Genomic DNA, 17,992 nt, shown 5'->3' on the forward strand with positions numbered 1-17,992 from the left:
GGAGGATATTCGCTTTTTGGTGTTGCATAATCTGCATGATGTGGTCGTTTTGGGGTTGCCATGGCTACAGGTCCATAATCCAGTGTTGGATTGGAAATCTATGTCTGTGTCCAGCTGGGGTTGTCAGGGGGTACATGCTGATGTTCCATTGTTGTCAATTTCACCTTCCACTCCTTCTGAAGTCCCTGAGTTTTTATCAGATTACCGGGATGTATTTGAAGAGCCCAAATCCAGTGCCCTACCTCCTCATAGGGATTGCGATTGTGCTATTAATTTGATTCCTGGTAGTAAGTTTCCTAAGGGCCGACTGTTTAATTTATCTGTGCCAGAACATGCCGCTATGCGGAGTTATATAAAGGAGTCCTTGGAGAAGGGTCATATTCGCCCGTCGTCGTCACCATTGGGAGCAGGGTTCTTTTTTGTGGCCAAGAAGGATGGCTCTTTGAGACCTTGTATTGATTACCGCCTTCTTAATAAGATCGCAGTCAAGTTTCAGTATCATTTGCCGTTGCTGTCTGATTTGTTTGCTCGGATTAAGGGGGCTAGTTGGTTCACCAAGATAGATCTTCGAGGGGCGTATAATCTCATGCGAATTAAACAGGGCGATGAATGGAAAACAGCATTTAATATGCCCGAGGGCCATTTTGAGTACCTGGTTATGACATTCGAGCTTTCTAATGCTCCATCTGTGTTTCAGTCCTTTATGCATGACATCTTCCGAGAGTACCTGGATAGATTCATGATTGTATATTTGGATGACATTTTGGTCTTTTCGGATGATTGGGAGTCTCATGTGAGGCAGGTCAGAATGGTGTTCCAGGTCCTTCGTGCGAATTCCTTGTTTGTGAAGGGGTCAAAGTGTCTCTTTGGAGTTCAGAAGGTTTCATTTTTGGGTTTCATTTTTTCCCCTTCTACTATCGAGATGGACCCTGTTAAAATTCAGGCCATTTATGATTGGACTCAGCCGACATCTGTGAAGAGCCTGCAGAAGTTCCTGGGCTTTGCTAATTTTTACCGTCGCTTCATCGCTAATTTTTCTAGTGTTGCTAAACCGTTGACCGATTTGACCAAGAAAGGTGCTGATGTGGTCAATTGGTCCTCTGCGGCTGTAGAGGCTTTTCAGGAGTTGAAGCGTCGTTTTTCTTCTGCCCCTGTGTTGTGCCAGCCAGATGTTTCGCTCCCGTTTCAGGTTGAGGTTGATGCTTCTGAGATTGGAGCAGGGGCTGTTTTGTCGCAAAGAAGTTCTGATGGTTCGGTGATGAAACCATGTGCCTTCTTTTCTAGAAAATTCTCCCCTGCTGAGCGCAATTATGATGTTGGCAATTGAGAGTTGTTGGCCATGAAGTGGGCATTCGAGGAGTGGCGACATTGGCTTGAAGGAGCTAAACATCGCATGGTGGTCTTGACGGATCACAAGAATTTGACTTATCTCGAGTCTCCCTGTCAAGGAGTTTTGTGCCTGACTCTCCGGGTGTTCCGGAGCCGGCGGGTATTCTTAAAGAGGGGGTAATTTTGTCTGCCATCTCCCCTGTTTTGCGGCGCGTGCTGCAGAAGTTTCAGGCTGATAGACCTGACCGTTGTCCAATGGAGAAACTGTTTGTCCCTAATAGATGGACTAATAGAGTTATCTCTGAGGTTCATTGTTCGGTGTTGGCTGGTCATCCTGGAATCTTTGGTACCAGAGATTTGGTGGCTAGATCCTTTTGGTGGCCTTCTTTGTCACGGGATGTGCGTTCTTTTGTGCAGTCTTGTGGGACTTGTGCTCGGGCTAAGCCCTGCTGTTCTCGTGCCAGTGGGTTGCTTTTGCCCTTGCCAGTCCCGAAGAGGCCCTGGACGCATATTTCCATGGATTTTATTTCTCATCTCCCTGTTTCTCAAAGGATGTCGGTCATTTGGGTGGTTTGTGATCGCTTCTCTAAGATGGTCCATTTGGTACCCTTGTCTAAATTACCTTCCTCCTCTGATTTGGTGCCATTGTTTTTCCAGCATGTGGTTCGTTTGCATGGCATTTTGGAGAACATCGTCTCGGACAGAGGTTCCCAGTTTGTTTCAAGGTTTTGGCGGTCCTTTTGTGCTAAGATGGGCATTGATTTGTCTTTTTCTTTGGCTTTCCATCCTCAGACTAATGGCCAAACCGAACGAACTAATCAGACTTTGGAAACATATCTGAGATGCTTTGTTTCTGCTGATCAGGATGATTGGGTGTCCTTCTTGCCTTTGGCTGAGTTCGCCCTTAATAATCGGGCCAGCTCGGCTACTTTGGTTTCACCGTTTTTCTGTAATTCTGGTTTTCATCCTCGTTTCTCTTCAGGGCAGGTTGAGCCTTCGGACTGTCCTGGTGTGGATACTGTGGTGGACAGGTTGCAGCAGATTTGGACTCATGTGGTGGACAATTTGACATTTCCCAGGAGAAGGCTCAACGTTTCGCTAACTGCCGGCGCTGTGTTGGTCCCCGACTTCGTGTTGGGGATTTGGTTTGGTTGTCATCTCGTCATGTTCCTATGAAGGTTTCCTCTCCTAAGTTTAAGCCTCGTTTCATTGGGCCATGTAAGATTTCTGAAGTTCTTAATCCTGTGTCATTTCGTTTGGACCTTCCAGCTTCTTTTGCCATCCATAATGTGTTCCATAGGTCGTTGTTGCGGAGATACGTGGCGCCTATGGTTCCCTCCGTTGATCCTCCTGCCCCGGTGTTGGTCGAGGGGGAGTTGGAGTATGTGGTGGAGAAGATTTTGGATTCTCGTGTTTCGAGATGGAAACTCCAGTACCTGGTCAAGTGGAAGGGTTATGGTCAGGAAGATAATTCCTGGGTTTTTGCCTCTGATGTTCATACTGCCGATCTAGTTCGTGCCTTTCATTTGGCTCATCCTGATCGGCCTGGGGGCTCTGGTGAGGGTTCGGTGACCCCTCCTCAAGGGGGGGTACTGTTGTGAATTCTGTTGTCGAACTCCCTCCTGTGGTCGTGAATGGTACTTCGGCGAGTTCTGTCTATGGACTCCCTCTGGTGGCTGTGAGTGGAGCTGCTGCTTCTGAGGTTCTTTGCACAGGTGACGTGGTTTATCCTTTGGTTGGCTGCTCTATTTAACTCCACTCAGATCGTTACTCCATGCCAGCTGTCAATGTTCCTGCATTGGTTCAGTTCGCTCTTGGATCTTTCTGGTGACCTGTCTGCTCCAGCAGAAGCTAAGTCCCTGATAGTTATTATTTGTTCATTGTTTTCTTGTCCAGCTGGATATCATGATTTTGCCTTGCTAGCTGGAAGCTCTGGGATGCAGAGTGGCATCTCCGCACCGTTAGTCGGTGCGGAGGTCTTTTTGCACACTCTGCGTGGTCTTTTGTAGTTTTTTGTGCTGACCGCAAAGATACCTTAACTATCCTCTGTCTGTTTAGTAAGTCTGGCCTCCCTTTGCTAAAATCTGTTTCATTTCTGTGTTTGTGACTTCATCTTAACTCACAGTCAATATATGTGGGGGGCTTCCTTTACCTTTGGGGAATTTCTCTGAGGCAAGGTAGGCTTTATTTTCTTTCTCTAGGGCTAGCTAGCTCTTAGGTTGTGAAGAGGCGTCTAGGGAGTGTCAGGAACGCTCCACGGCTATTTCTAGTTGTTGTGATAGGATTAGGGGTTGCGGTCAGCAGAGCTCCCACATTCCAGAGCTTGTCCTGTGTCAGTTTAACTATCAGGTCGTGCCGGGTGCTCCTAACCACCAGGTCCATAACAGTTTTGTAGATCAGTTAGTAGTTTAAACTGGATACCCTGGGAAATTGGGAGCCAGTGAAGAGATTTGCTAAAAAGGAAGCAGAAGTGTAGCAAGGAGAGTCATGCAGCAGAGTTAACGATGGACTGGAAAGGTGTGAGAGTTTTAGAAAGTAGGCCACAGAGGAGGATGTTACAGTAGTCGAGGCGGGAGATGATTAGGGCATTCACAAGCATTTTGGTAGAGTGAGGGTTGAGGAATGGACAGATTCTGGAAATATTTTTGAGCTGGAGGCTACAGAAGGTGGTGGGAGCTTGGATGTGCAGTTTGTAGGACAGGGCAATATCATGGGTTACTCCGAGGCAGCGGATGTCCGGGACAGGGGAAAGTGTGATATAATTTATTGTGATAGGTCAGCTAGGGAATATATGCGAGATGGAGGAAAGATAATTAGTTCAGATTTGTCAACATTGAGCTTGAGGAAGCGAGAGGAGAAAAAGGAGGTAATGGCTGATAGACACTCTGGGATGAGTGTCATTAGCATATAGATGGTACTGGAGGTCATAGGACTTTATTAGTTGTCCCAGGCCATGGGCATAGGTGGAGAAGAGAATGGGTCCTAGGACAGAGCCTTGAGGGACACCAACAGAGAGAGGGCGAGATGAGGAGGTATTGTGGGAGTAGGAAACGCTAAATGCGCGGTTGGTAAGCTATGAGGAGATCTAGGATAGCGCAAGGTCTTTGACGCCAAAGGAAGAAAGGATGTGTAGTAGGAAGCAGTGGTCAACTGTGTCGAAGGCAGAGGACAGGTCTAGAGGGAGGAGTATAGAGAATTGTCTGTTACCTTTGGCTGTAAGTCGATAGTAAATTTGGTCAGGGCAGTATGAATGGAATAGTGGGGATGGAAGCCAGATTGTAGATTGTCAACGAGCGAGTTAGATGCAAAGTGAGAGGACAGATCAGCGTGGACGTGCTGCTCAAGGAGTTTGGAAACAAATAGCAATGATATGGGATGATAGCTGGACATAGTGCTCGGGTTGAGGGATGGCTTATTGAGCATAGGTGTGATTGTGTCATGTTTAAAAGCAGAAGGGAAGGTACCAGAAGTTAGTGATAGGTTTAAGAAATGGGTTAGGGATGGGATAAGTGTGGTGGTGAGGTTGGGGAGGAGGTGGGATGGGGTTAAGTGCACAAGTGATGAGGTGTGATTTGGAGAGGAGATGGGTAAGCTCTCCTTCAGTGATTTTGGACAGGGAAGTTATGGGTTTAGGGTTGCAGTAGGTGACAGAGTTGTAAATACTGTTCACAATATGTTGTGCCCTAAAGTCCTGCAAATGCTCTTGATTTCCACATATAATGTAAAGTAGGATGCACAAATTTTTTAATGCTGAGTCAAAACTGCTTTATTATGGAGCTACATTAAAAAAGCATGAATTTATCAATGAACAGGTCAGATGCATTTCAGTGACACGTCCAATTTACAATGGATGGTGCTCCTGGGAACACTCGTTTCACAATCATCGAATGGTCTAAATAGGTTTTTAATTATCAGAAAAATGAGCAAAACGCAATAGTTCAGATGGAAATAAGCAACTTTGTATAATATTTTATCAGAGAACTCTTCATCTTTCTACTCCTGGTCTGATCTTTAACTCTCAATTTATGGGTAAAATCTGTATTGAGATAAGAGACTTATTATTTATTATGCTTTGCTTATATAGCACCATCATAGGCCGCAGCACTTTATAGACATTATTATCACTGTCCCCATTGTGGCTCACAATCTACATTCCCTATCAATATGCCTTTGGAATGTGGGAGGAAGAAACAGGAGTACCCGAAGGAAATCCACGCCAACACGGGAAGAACATACAAACTCTTTGCAGATGTTGTCCTTGGTGGGATTTGAACCCAGGATCCCGCGTGCTGCAAGGCTCCAGTGCTAACCACTGTGCCACCATGCTGGCCTATGACAGTTAGTGCTGAAAAAAATCTATTGGGATGGGAGGGGAGAGCAGGAGGCAGACACAGACATTTTACTGCAAGTTGTCCTGAAACCAGTTACATTCCTCCACAAACTGTCACCTAGTGTCTCAGTTAGTGTACACTCACACTAATGTATAAATCGAGCCAGTGCAATGCGAGATAAAAGGGCACTCGGACCAAAGTTATTCTATGAGGCAATGCAGATCTGCGTATTGTTTCTCAGCATTATGTGATTTCACTCCAAAATCAGATGGGTATGAGAAAAAAATTGGAAGTCATACAGACCATCAGTATATGGACCAGACCACCAGTATATGGACCATCAGCAAGGCATTCGATTTTTACGGATACATTACAATTCTGTAGCATACTGTAGGAGACCGTAAATAATCCTGTAAAAGATTAATAGCTGCTGAGTAAAGAAACGGAATGTATACAGATGACAAGTGAAAAAAAACGACTTCTCTCTTGGATGAGAATGGGACCCTAATGGAAGAAATATTTATTCATTGAAGACAGATTTTTCCCATGAATTGAGAATTTTGAGAATGAAAGGTCAGTCCTGGAGGATAAAGAAAAATATTTCTTTAATAAGATACAATAAAAAAAGTTTATTATTTTCATGTGTACTATTAAATTACCTGTTTTATGCAAAACAATGTTTCTCACTGTAAAGAACCATTATCAGCTGCTGCACTACTGTCAGACAAGTTGAAGTCATGAAGTCTTATTTTTTTCCTACAGCAAGTTCCTAATGCACATAGAGATTGGGTCTGTGCTTTGGGTTTTGTAACAGGGCGGCCCATGATGCTCAGTGGATGCCGAGGAGGTATTCTCAAAGTATGGAATATGGAAAACTTCACATCTATTGGAGAAGTTAAAGGTCATGACAGCCCTATTAATGCAATGTGTAACAATTCCCGTCATATATATACAGCATCCAGGTAAGAAGGAAAATATTTAAAGCTATTGTGCCTGAACAGCTCCGTCCTAAATACTGTATTTCCCAGTGTAAAATAAACCAAACGGATGCTGACCTGCTGTGATGCCAGTGCCGGGACAGTGTTATGCCGTGTGAGTGCTGCTGTCAATCAGCGGCCACAAATGGTTTGCTTTGCTCAAATGTCAGAGGGAATGGGGAGCTGTAACACTCAAGCATTATAATAATGTCACGCAAGCATCAGGAGATCCGGTGCTAATATTTTGCCTCAACTGTGCTAGTGTAAATACTGAAAACATGGCGTATATGGTCCAAAATATAATTCTATAATTCAAAAGACTTTATTAAACATCCAAAAATCCATGTACATATTGTATATGTACAGTATATAAAAAACAAGTATCAATTACAAAGTCCATTAGAGCAGAAAACAAGTAGAAAAAACGAGAGGACCATGTAAATGCCTGACCAGTTCACTTTTTATATTGCAGCCATACAAATAAATAACCAAAAAGAACTCTTTCTCATAATTAACCGTATGTGATGGCATGCTGACAGCCCCAATGCATGTTTTCCCAAGAGGAAGCCAACGCGAAACGCGCGTTGGGGTTGTCAGTAAGCCATCACATATAGTTAACTATGAGTAAGAGGTCTTTTTGGTTGGTTGTTTGTATGGCTGCATTAAAATAAGGGAACTGGTCAGGCATTTACATGGACCTCTCAGCTGAATTGTGTGGGCATTATGAAAGCAGCCAAGTCAAATATTCCCTTAAACTTTCAGAAAGAAATTCACATTCAGTTATGGGTACCTATCATAATCTTCTCAGCCAATATGACCAAACTTCCACCAAGATTTTTCTTCCCTTTATGATCCATCCCTGCCTATTCTATTTGTATACATTTCTTCCCTTTTCTCTACTTTTCTGCAATGATTTTTCTTCTCTCCGAGTTATAATGACAATACCCCTTTTAATTTTCAGTGACTGCCGGGTCAAGCTTTGGGTTTACGTTCCTGGTCTTACTCCATGTCTTCCACGGCGTGTTTTAGCAATCAAGGGTCGAGCAACCAGCCTTCCATAGTTTGTCCTCTATCGTTTACTTCCTCGTCCCTCTTCCAACTGTCTTTCTGATTTCCAATATCCCTCCCGCCTTTCATCTAATGTTTGGACTGCTCCCTGGAGTGTATTGATGGATGAGTTTTCTTATTATGTATACAATAAACTTGTCATCTATTATGAGAAGAAAATAAGAGGACTTTCATGACCTCCAACATTGCCGAACCTCTCAGTGAAGATGCAGAGGTGGCTATTCCAGGATCTGGTGACATACAGGACCTAAGAAATGTAGTCCTGGCCAAAACTGAGAACTAAGAGCATAGTGCTGAATGCTGTTTTTATCATATTGTTTTTACTAAGCTATTAAGAACTTTATCACATTTTGTAGCGTCTCACACTGTCTTTGTAGTACAATAATGCTTACATAGATCATTTTCATTATATTTGCCTGTGAAATGTTATGTGAAGTAAGCTAATAAAACATTTAAAAAATTATGTTAACAAAAAACGGAAAAAGAGAACTCTGAACCAACTCTCGTTTTAAAATAAGAACTTTCCGAATGTCAAGTTTCTTGAACCGTACTGTCATAAAAGTTTTTCTTGTTGGCAAATTTCTGTATTATAACTTTACCTTTCTATTTGCCAGTATGTTCTTCATGTTTTTCGTAAGTCACCGTGAAAGATCGCTCCTATCCTGATGTCAGGCATCAAAATATGTCTTAGCTATTTTCCAGGGGCAAGTTTCTACTTCGGGATAGATTCACACGTGGCAGATTTAGTTGGAGAAATTTCAGTGACTGTTCTATTCAGCTAAATGAAAGGTGCAGAAAAGTATGTTCTTGCTGCCTTAACAACCCTTTTCGAATAGATGGAGATTTCTGCTACAAAATCTTCTGCCTGTCAACCCGCTGATTACTACTAATGGCCTACTTATGGATCAAGCACATTTAGTCTCTAAACTATTTTTCTAGTTTAGATTGTACCAGCAAAGTCAATTGAATCTGCTTTGTACAGTTTGAAATACTTTTATTTAAAGCACAATTTCTATTTAATGTGTATTTGAATATTCCTTAAAGAATATAAAGATAAGTAATCATTAAAAGTACATGGCTTTGTGATTTCTTTATTTCTTTTATAAGTAATCTACAGTAGTATAACAAAATCTTTGTAATACCTTACAAGGGTTGTGTGGTCTAAAATGACAAATCTGAAGTCACTCTGTGTGACTGCAGACTTGTGAGTCCTCGCATTGCATGCACTGTGTGCTTCGAGGACTCGCTAGCATTGGCGGTCAAGTATCTAATATGCATACTCCCAGCCATCTAGTGGACGCGGTCCAGCTGAATACACTTGTATTGAGCGATGCTTTGTCCCGGCCTCTCTAGTGGCTGCTGCTGTCTAGTGGGCATGTCCTGGCTCACTACAAGTGCAGTGCCCACTAGACGGGTTGTGACCAGGAGTATGCATATCGCCTACTTGACCACCGTTCCCGGTGCATACACCAACAAATCCACAAAGTGCACAGTGCATGCGCTGGGAAGTTTCACTAGTCTGCAGTCACATAGAGTGACTGCAGACTTGTCATTCTAGTCTGGACAACCCCTTTAAAAGCAATAGCAACCACTGCAAGAATAAAGGAAGCAGATGGGTACAATGTGGTTTTCCACATGCTAACACATACAAATTATGTATTCACATTTCTGTTAAAGGAAATCTGTCAGCAGAGTTTTTGCTATTTATCCTAAGAATAGCATTATGACAAAAGAGAATAGGATAGCGAAGACCCTAATTCCAGCAGTGTGTCACTTACTAGGCTGCTTATTGTAGTATCAATAAAATAAGTGTTTTATCAGTAGGCGATTGTACCAAGAGGACAAGTTGTCTCGTGCTATGTAGTCCTCTTTCTTTGTGTAACCCCGCCCCCATCACCGATTGGCAATTTTCTGTCAATATATAGTGTACACAGAGAGCTGCCAATCAGAACTGTGGGTGGGGTTATACAGTGGTCACAATACAGAGAACTGCTAGATCTGCAGCAGAGAAAACAGTGATTTTATCAAAATTACTCCCAGTAAGTGACACATAGCTGGATTCAGGGTTTCTGCAGCTACATTATGCTGCTATGCAATTACATAGCAAAAACCTGGTGACAGATTTCCTTTAACACTGGTGTCAAAACCTCTATTTCTAATAAATTCACTTAAAATATTTTTTTATGGATTAAAACTGTTCTTTCGTTCAAGGATTACTTTCATTTGTAAAATGTTTCAGTATGTTACAGGATCTGCAAAGTGTTGCTGATCGGTGAAAGTCCATGAAAAGTCATCAAGCATTTCAGAATACAAACTGCATACATTATAAAAATAGATCTCTCATATAAGAATGCTGTATTTTCTATAAAAAGCTGTTGCTGTGGACTCACAGGCCGAGCCCACATCTTTTCCCCTAAAAAGCCACAGGTGGAGCTCCTCTCCACCCGCCGCTGCCAACCAGTGATGTCAATTAACACTCGCCAGCCGCCGGAAGTACTTCACTAATCCCGCACATCGGCACCCTTGTCACGTATTCTCGGGTCGCCAATGGATTGTCATGACGGCCGGTGTCTGCAGAAGTCCCCCTCTGCCTGCCATTAAGAAACTCTTTTCATAGGAGATCGTGATTTCTGCTGAAGCCCTGGTATGTATAGCACAAGCGGTCAGACAATCTCAGCTTCAAGTCTCCTAAAAATTCTAAAAATATTAAAAAAAAAAAACACAAAAGTTAAAATCATTTCCCTTATGCTCCATTAAAAATAAAACAATTACATTTTTTTTAGTATCGCTGCATTAAGAAATGTCCGCTCTATCAAAATATTAAATAAATTAATCCAATCGGTAACTGCCTAATGAGAAAAAAACTCAAAACTCAATAATTGCGTTTTTTTGGGCTCTGCAACATTGCAATAAAATGCAATAATTGACGATCAAAGCACTCTAGTCTCGGAAAATAGTGAAAAATGCTTTTTTTTTGGACAAAATTCCCAATTTTTTCCACCACTTAAATACATTTTTTTTTTTACATCTGCGTACTATTACTGACCTGGGGAATCATATTGCCAGGTCACTTTTACCACATAGCGAAGATGGTAAACAAAAAGCCCCCAAAACAATTGTGGAATTACACTTTGTTTGCGATTTCAAGGCAGTTTACATTTTTTTCCCATTTTTAAGTACACTATATAGTAAAATCAATGGTGTCATTCAAAAGTACAACTTGGCATGCAAATAAAAAGCCCTCATATGGCAATATGGCCAGAAAAGTAAAAAAAAAATTATGGCTCTGGGAAAAAGGGGAGTTAAAAAGCAGAAAATCGCCTGGTAATGAAGGTGTTAAAGCAAAGGTATGTTGTCCTATGATCTCCGGAATTGATGAAGATTGAAGAAAAGCTTTAAGAAGTTGTCTGGGCTTTCTATTGTTTAATGTTATTTAATTGTTACCAATTTGTAATATGCCCTATTATGCGGACTATAAGACATACCAGATAATAAGATGCCCCCCAAATTTTGAGGAGGACAATAAGGAAAAAATGTTTTAATGTGTCCAATGGGGGTCCGGCTGTCTTATAGTCCAAATTTAGCTTACTGGAGAAGGGGCCGCAGCGATAGTGCGGAGTCACAGGAGGCAGGATCGCAGCTTCAGGAAGCAGTCGACAGCAGGAGTGGGGCAATGCTGCGCGCCCTGGGCTGCGAGGGGGGAGTGTCCCAGTGGTGTTCTTCAAAAAAATGTTATTGATGCAGGAAGCTGGTTGTGGCAGGAGTGGGGCGATGCGAGGAAGGGGTATCCTGGCTGTGTCGGTCACAAAAATGTCAGCGGTGCAGGCAGGAGCAGAGTTTCCGTTATGCACACTGGTCTCCCGGCGATGGACTTCAGGAAAATGGCCGCCAGAGGTGGAACATGTGCAGATTTAGATCTTGGCTTGTCATAATTAATATAGCCACAGCCAGAATGACCAGAGCAATAAAAATATTCTATTATTTAATGGAGAACACAGTTAAAAATAAAAAAATAAAAGGCATACCCAAAATAAAGCTTTTTCTTTATATTGACACACAAACACACACACACAAATTGAATATAAAGGGATCAAATAGTTGTCTTGTCCTGCAAAAAGCAAGTTGGTAAAAAAATAAAAAAGTTAAAGCTATTAAAATATGGAGATGCAAAAATAAATATTTGATGTAAAAATAGTTTTCAGTGTGCAAAAGTAGCGAAACATAAAAAAAACCTATATAAATGAGGTATTGCTGTAATCTTACTGAACTGAAGAAAAATATTGTCATATACCTCAATTACCACAGCATAAAAAAGTAAAAACTGTTTTTATTTTAGTTCACTGCGCCAACTAAAAATGGTACAAAATCAAACAATTAAATGTCATGTAGTCTAAAATGGTTTGGTACCAATAAAAAAACATCAAAAACACCCCATAAAAAACAAGACCTCACACAGCTCTCTTGGAAGAAAAAATGTAAAAGTTATAGCTCTTTGAATATGGTGATCTTTTCAAATTCAAACTCATTGGGGTCAATCAATTTTCCCCCAAAATTTTCAACAAATCCCTTTTTAGCCAGTTCAAGACCGGGCCATTTACCACCGTTCCGGACCAGGCACATTTTCGTGTCCTTTTGTACATGCAGTTTAAAGAGCTAATTTTTTTTTCCTCGTTCAGGTATTCAAGTAATTTATGCTTCCTTATTTCATTATACATGGGGCTTCATTTTAATTTCACTCTTTTTCGTTGACATCAGGCGGATATCAGTTGGTAAAATACGGGATGCCTGTATTTTTTAATTATTTATTTACACATTCATTGTATTTGCTTTTCACATAGTACCCACCCATAAGGTCATAAAAAAATCTTTGGGTGGGGGAATATTTATAATTTAATATAATTTATAATAATAATATTTAATATTTTCATTTTATTTCCCTTGTAACTGAAGCTGGTATATTAGCCCCAGTCACAAGAGAAATGCAGCCTTCAGGCAGCATAGTAGAGCTGTCTGGATATCCTATGACCCAGCAGCTCCTGCTTTCTCCATATACACAGAGATCACATTACCACTGTGTATGCAGGGGGAAGCTCCATCAGTATTTCCTATCACTGTATACTGCATACACAGTGCTTGTTTAGTGCTGTCTATACAGAGATCAAGAAGTTAAAGACTGTAATAACCATCGGTTCCTTTTCTATAGGGAAATGGGTTGTCCCTGACAGTCGAATCCCCACTCCCGCAGCTACACGATTGCAGGCTATGTCATTTACCCCATGTGCAGGGCATTCAGTAGCTTAGGTATCCATGATTACAGGGCCGGCTCCAGGATTTTGTGGGCCCCAGGCAAAAGAGTCTCAGTGGGCCCACATACCACGATTCATGATGCACAGATATGGCGGAGAAATAAAGATATACTACATAGGGCCTAGCCTTCCCCCTCATCCTTCACATAGGCAGATATGCACACACACAATACGCAGACATACACACACATCTACAGTGCGCAGACATGTGCACTCGCACACACACACAATACGCAGACATGCACACACACACACACAATACGCAGACATACACACACACACAATATGCAGACATGCCAGGGGCGTAGCTAGAGCTTTTGCCGCCCGGGGCTGCTCCCGAGTTTGGCTCCCCCCCCCTCCCCCCTCGGCTCAATACACACAAAGGTTACCAAAAATAGGGCAACACACATGATAGGGTCTGCAAAAAAAAAAAACAAGTTCTGCTTACCTGACCGCGCTCCTGCTCTCTCCACGCAGCTGAAGCGTGCACTCGCCGGCGACTGACAATGACGTCAGAAGCCGTCGACGTGTGCGCTGCGGCCGACTTCAGCTGCCAGCCTCCAAATGGCTGGTGGCTGTTGTTAACTATTGACGTACGGGCGCGGGCCCGCACGTCAATAGCGTTAAACAGCTGCAGCGCCGGCCGCGGTTTTAGAGGGCCCCGGGCGAAAGAGTCTCAGTGGGCCCCCCCTTTAACACATAGCATGATTCATGATGCAGATACAGCAGAGAAATATAGCATAGCCACATAGCATATAACACAGCCCACGTAGCATATAGCACAGCCACGTAGTGTATAACACAGCCCACGCAGTATATAGCACAGCCCACATAGCGTATAGCACAGCCACGTAGTATATAACACAGCCACGTAGTATATAACACAGCCATGTAGTATATTGCACAGCCCACGTAGCATATTGCCCAGCCACGTAGTATATTGCCCAGCCACGTAGTATATTGCCCAGCCACGTAGTATATTGTCCAGCCACGTAGTATATTGCCCAGTCACGTAGTATATTGCCCAGCCACGTAGTATATTGCCCAGTGATGGAGTATACAGCACAGAGCCACGTAGTATACAGACTTAAAATAAAAAATAAACATATACTCACCCTCCGATGAATTCTGGCCCTGTATCGCACGAGGCAGCTTCCAGTCCCAGGGTTGGTATGAGCGCAGGACCTGTGATGACGTTGCGGTCACATGACCGTGACGTCATGGCAGGTCCTTCTCACATACCATCCTTGGCACCGGAAGCTGCCGCTTGCATGGAGCGGGCACTGGAGCGTTGCGAGGAGCGGGAAAGGCGATGGAGGGTGAGTATAGCAGGTTTTTTCATTTTTTTATTATTTTTAACATGACATATTTTTACTATTGATGCTGCATAGGCAGCATCAATAGTAAATAGTTGGGGACACACAGGGTTAATAGCAGCGGTAACGGAGTGCGTTACACCGCGGCCCGTTACCGCTGCTATTAACCCTGTGTGAGTGGTGACTGGAGGGGATTATGGAGCGGGCGCTGATTGTGGGGAGTATAGAGCAGGCGCTGGGCACTGACTGCAGCGGAGGGACTAATCGGACTGTGCCCGTCGCTGATTGGTCGCGGCAGCCATGACAGGCAGCTGCCGAGACCAATCAGCGACGACAGACAGAGGCCGCGACCAATGAATATCCGTGAAAGAAAGAAAGACAGAAGGACAGACAGAAAGACGGAAGTGTGACCCTTCGACCAGGGGCGTAGCTAGAGCTTTTGCCGCCCGGGGCTGCTCCCGAGTTTGGCTCCCCCCCCCCCTCGGCTCAATACACACAAAGGTTACCAAAAATAGGGCAACACACATGATAGGGTCTGCAAAAAAAAAAACAAGTTCTGCTTACCTGACCGCGCTCCTGCTCTCTCCACGCAGCTGAAGCGTGCACTCGCCGGCGACTGACAATGACGTCAGAAGCCGTCGACGTGTGCGCTGCGGCCGACTTCAGCTGCCAGCCTCCAAGTGGCTGTTGTTAACTATTGACGTACGGGCGCGGGCCCGCATGTCAATAGCGTTAAACAGCTGCAGCGCCGGCCGCGGTTTTAGAGGGCCCCGGGCGAAAGAGTCTCAGTGGGCCCCCCCTTTAACACATAGCATGATTCATGATGCAGATACAGCAGAGAAATATAGCATAGCCACATAGCATATAACACAGCCCACGTAGCATATAGCACAGCCACGTAGTGTATAACACAGCCCACGCAGTATATAGCACAGCCCACATAGCGTATAGCACAGCCACGTAGTATATAACACAGCCACGTAGTATATAACACAGCCATGTAGTATATTGCACAGCCCACGTAGCATATTGCCCAGCCACGTAGTATATTGCCCAGTCACGTAGTATATTGCCCAGCCACGTAGTATATTGCCCAGTGATGGAGTATACAGCACAGAGCCACGTAGTATACAGACTTAAAATAAAAAATAAACATATCCTCACCCTCCGATGAATTCTGGCCCTGTATCGCACGAGGCAGCTTCCAGTCCCAGGGTTGGTATGAGCGCAGGACCTGTGATGACGTTGCGGTCACATGACCGTGACGTCATGGCAGGTCCTTCTCACATACCATCCTTGGCACCGGAAGCTGCCGCTTGCATGGAGCGGGCACTGGAGCATTGCGAGGAGCGGGAAAGGCGATGGAGGGTGAGTATAGCAGGTTTTTTCATTTTTTAATTATTTTTAACATGACATATTTTTACTATTGATGCTGCATAGGCAGCATCAATAGTAAATAGTTGGGGACACACAGGGTTAATAGCAGCGGTAACGGAGTGCGTTACACCGCGGCCCGTTACCGCTGCTATTAACCCTGTGTGAGTGGTGACTGGAGGGGATTATGGAGCGGGCGCTGATTGTGGGGAGTATAGAGCAGGCGCCGGGCACTGACTGCAGCGGAGGGACTAATCGGACTGTGCCCGTCGCTGATTGGTCACGGCAGCCATGACAGGCAGCTGCCGAGACCAATCAGCGACGACAGACAGAGGCCGCGACCAATGAATATCCGTGAAAGAAAGAAAGACAGAAGGACAGACAGAAAGACGGAAGTGTGACCCTTAGACAATGATGTAATATATATATATATATATATATATATACATATATACTTCTCACCTGTGTCTTGCCTCTCTGTTGTTTTCTGTCTCTGTTCTCACATCATTTCTGTCTCCCGCTCTGATTTTCATATTTCCTTCTGCCTCTTCTTCCTGCTTGTCCGTGGCTCCGCCCCCAACATTTAGCCCCGCCCCTCCATGGCTCTTCACATTGTGAGAGCTGTGACGCTGCTGGAGGGGTTGGATCGGAGCTTCTGCTGCTGACTGCAGGTGCGGGGGTGAGTCACAGCGTGTGTGACTGTGTGCCCCTGCTACACTGCAGCCAGCAACTCTGCACGGCCGCGCGCACTGCCAGCGCTCTGCTCCAGTCCTCACAATGCTGGGAGGAAGGAGCAGAGAATGAGTGCGCGCAGCCGCGCTGATACCCGCCCCCACATTGTGCCGCCCGGGGCGGCCCGCCCCCCCCCCGCACCCTTCTTCCTACGCCACTGAGACATGCACACACACACACAATACGCAGACATGCACACACATACAATATGCAGACATGCACACACATACAATATGCAGACATGCACGCACATACAATATGCAGACATGCACACACACACAATACGCAGACATGCACACACATACAATATGCAGACATGCACGCATACAATACACAGATATTTACATACATATATTTGAAGACAAATTCACAAAAATACATAAATATGTACAGTCAAACACACAGATATGCACATCATACAGGCATACACAGACATACAGACAGACACAGGCCTCACTCACCTCCCCCAGGCTTGTCACCCATCAGGCTCCTCTGGCATGTGGCTGTGGAGGGAGCGCTGCTTGATCGACGGCCGTCACTTAAACAGACATAGCCACCCACAGTGCATGCTGCAGCTGTGTCTGCTGCTAATGATGCGGTCAGGCAGACACTGTGCCTTTAACTTTGCTTGTGTGTCTGCCCGGCCGCGTCATTACTAGCAGAGACATCGCTGCGGAGTGCACTGTGCGCGGCCATGTTTATTTAAGTGACGGCTGAGCTCAAATAGTGCCGAAGCTGCTTGGGGAGCGGCCCGGGCCCCCTGGTATCCCGGCCATGAGTGGGCCCCCCCATTTGTTCAGGGCCCCGGCACTTGCCCCGGTACGCCGGGTGCTGACACCGGCCCTGCATGATTATGACCACTCGAGAACAACCACAACTGATATGGAATAATCCAAGAAAAGTCACCAGACAGGGATAAGATACAAGAATGTCTTTATTATATCTGATTGGCAACTATTAACAATAATAAAAATCAAAAAATTGTGCGCACAAAGGACCATATTATTAGTAATTAAAATCAATAAAGAATGGTACAGGCTGACCCAAAGAAAATGTATAGCTAATTGTAGAGTAACAGGTACATACACCCCCAGAAAATTTATAAATAACTAAAATCATATGGCCAGAGATTACATATACCTATCATGGTTTTCCCAAAATATGTGCAAATTACAGCAAAGAGTCCTTGATCATAAATGCCAATATGTGCATGCAAAACTGCAGTATAAAGTGCTAAAAGGGGCAAAACTTGTATAGAAGAAAAAATAATAAATTTATCTGGCATTTGATAAAATGTCATAAGGTGTATAGTGCAAAAAAGTGCAATGTGCAATATTGTGCAAGGACCGTAAGAGTTGTAACTAACACGGAAAAGTGCATATACCGAACAAATACAAGGTTAATGGCAGTGTACGACTAATTTGTAATTTGCAAACAAGCGCCAAGAGTGGTCATATGTGGTCATATGTAAATAACTGGACGTTTGTACAATAGCATGAGATCTAAATACTGTCCAAAGACAGGAGGAAGCTGCCACTGTCCGGCCACAGTTTAGCCTA

The 17,992-nt window shown here is 44.0% G+C and overlaps 1 protein-coding gene across 3 annotated transcripts in view; it reads left to right on the plus strand.

Moving 5' to 3' along the window:
* Positions 1 to 8,778, plus strand: part of KIF21B (kinesin family member 21B) — a 764,016-nt gene extending 755,238 nt beyond the window's left edge. For all 3 annotated transcript variants that reach the window (XM_069756481.1, XM_069756482.1, XM_069756483.1), the window contains 2 exons: positions 6,423 to 6,622; positions 7,599 to 8,778. In XM_069756481.1, coding sequence (XP_069612582.1) covers positions 6,423 to 6,622; positions 7,599 to 7,698 — 300 coding nt within the window. In that variant the 3' untranslated portion in view covers positions 7,699 to 8,778. The remainder of the gene's footprint in view (positions 1 to 6,422; positions 6,623 to 7,598) is intronic.
* Positions 8,779 to 17,992: the final 9,214 nt, after the last annotated feature.

The sequence above is a fragment of the Ranitomeya imitator genome, chromosome 3, assembly GCF_032444005.1.
Source record: "Ranitomeya imitator isolate aRanImi1 chromosome 3, aRanImi1.pri, whole genome shotgun sequence".
Taxonomy (NCBI): Eukaryota; Metazoa; Chordata; class Amphibia; order Anura; family Dendrobatidae; genus Ranitomeya; species Ranitomeya imitator.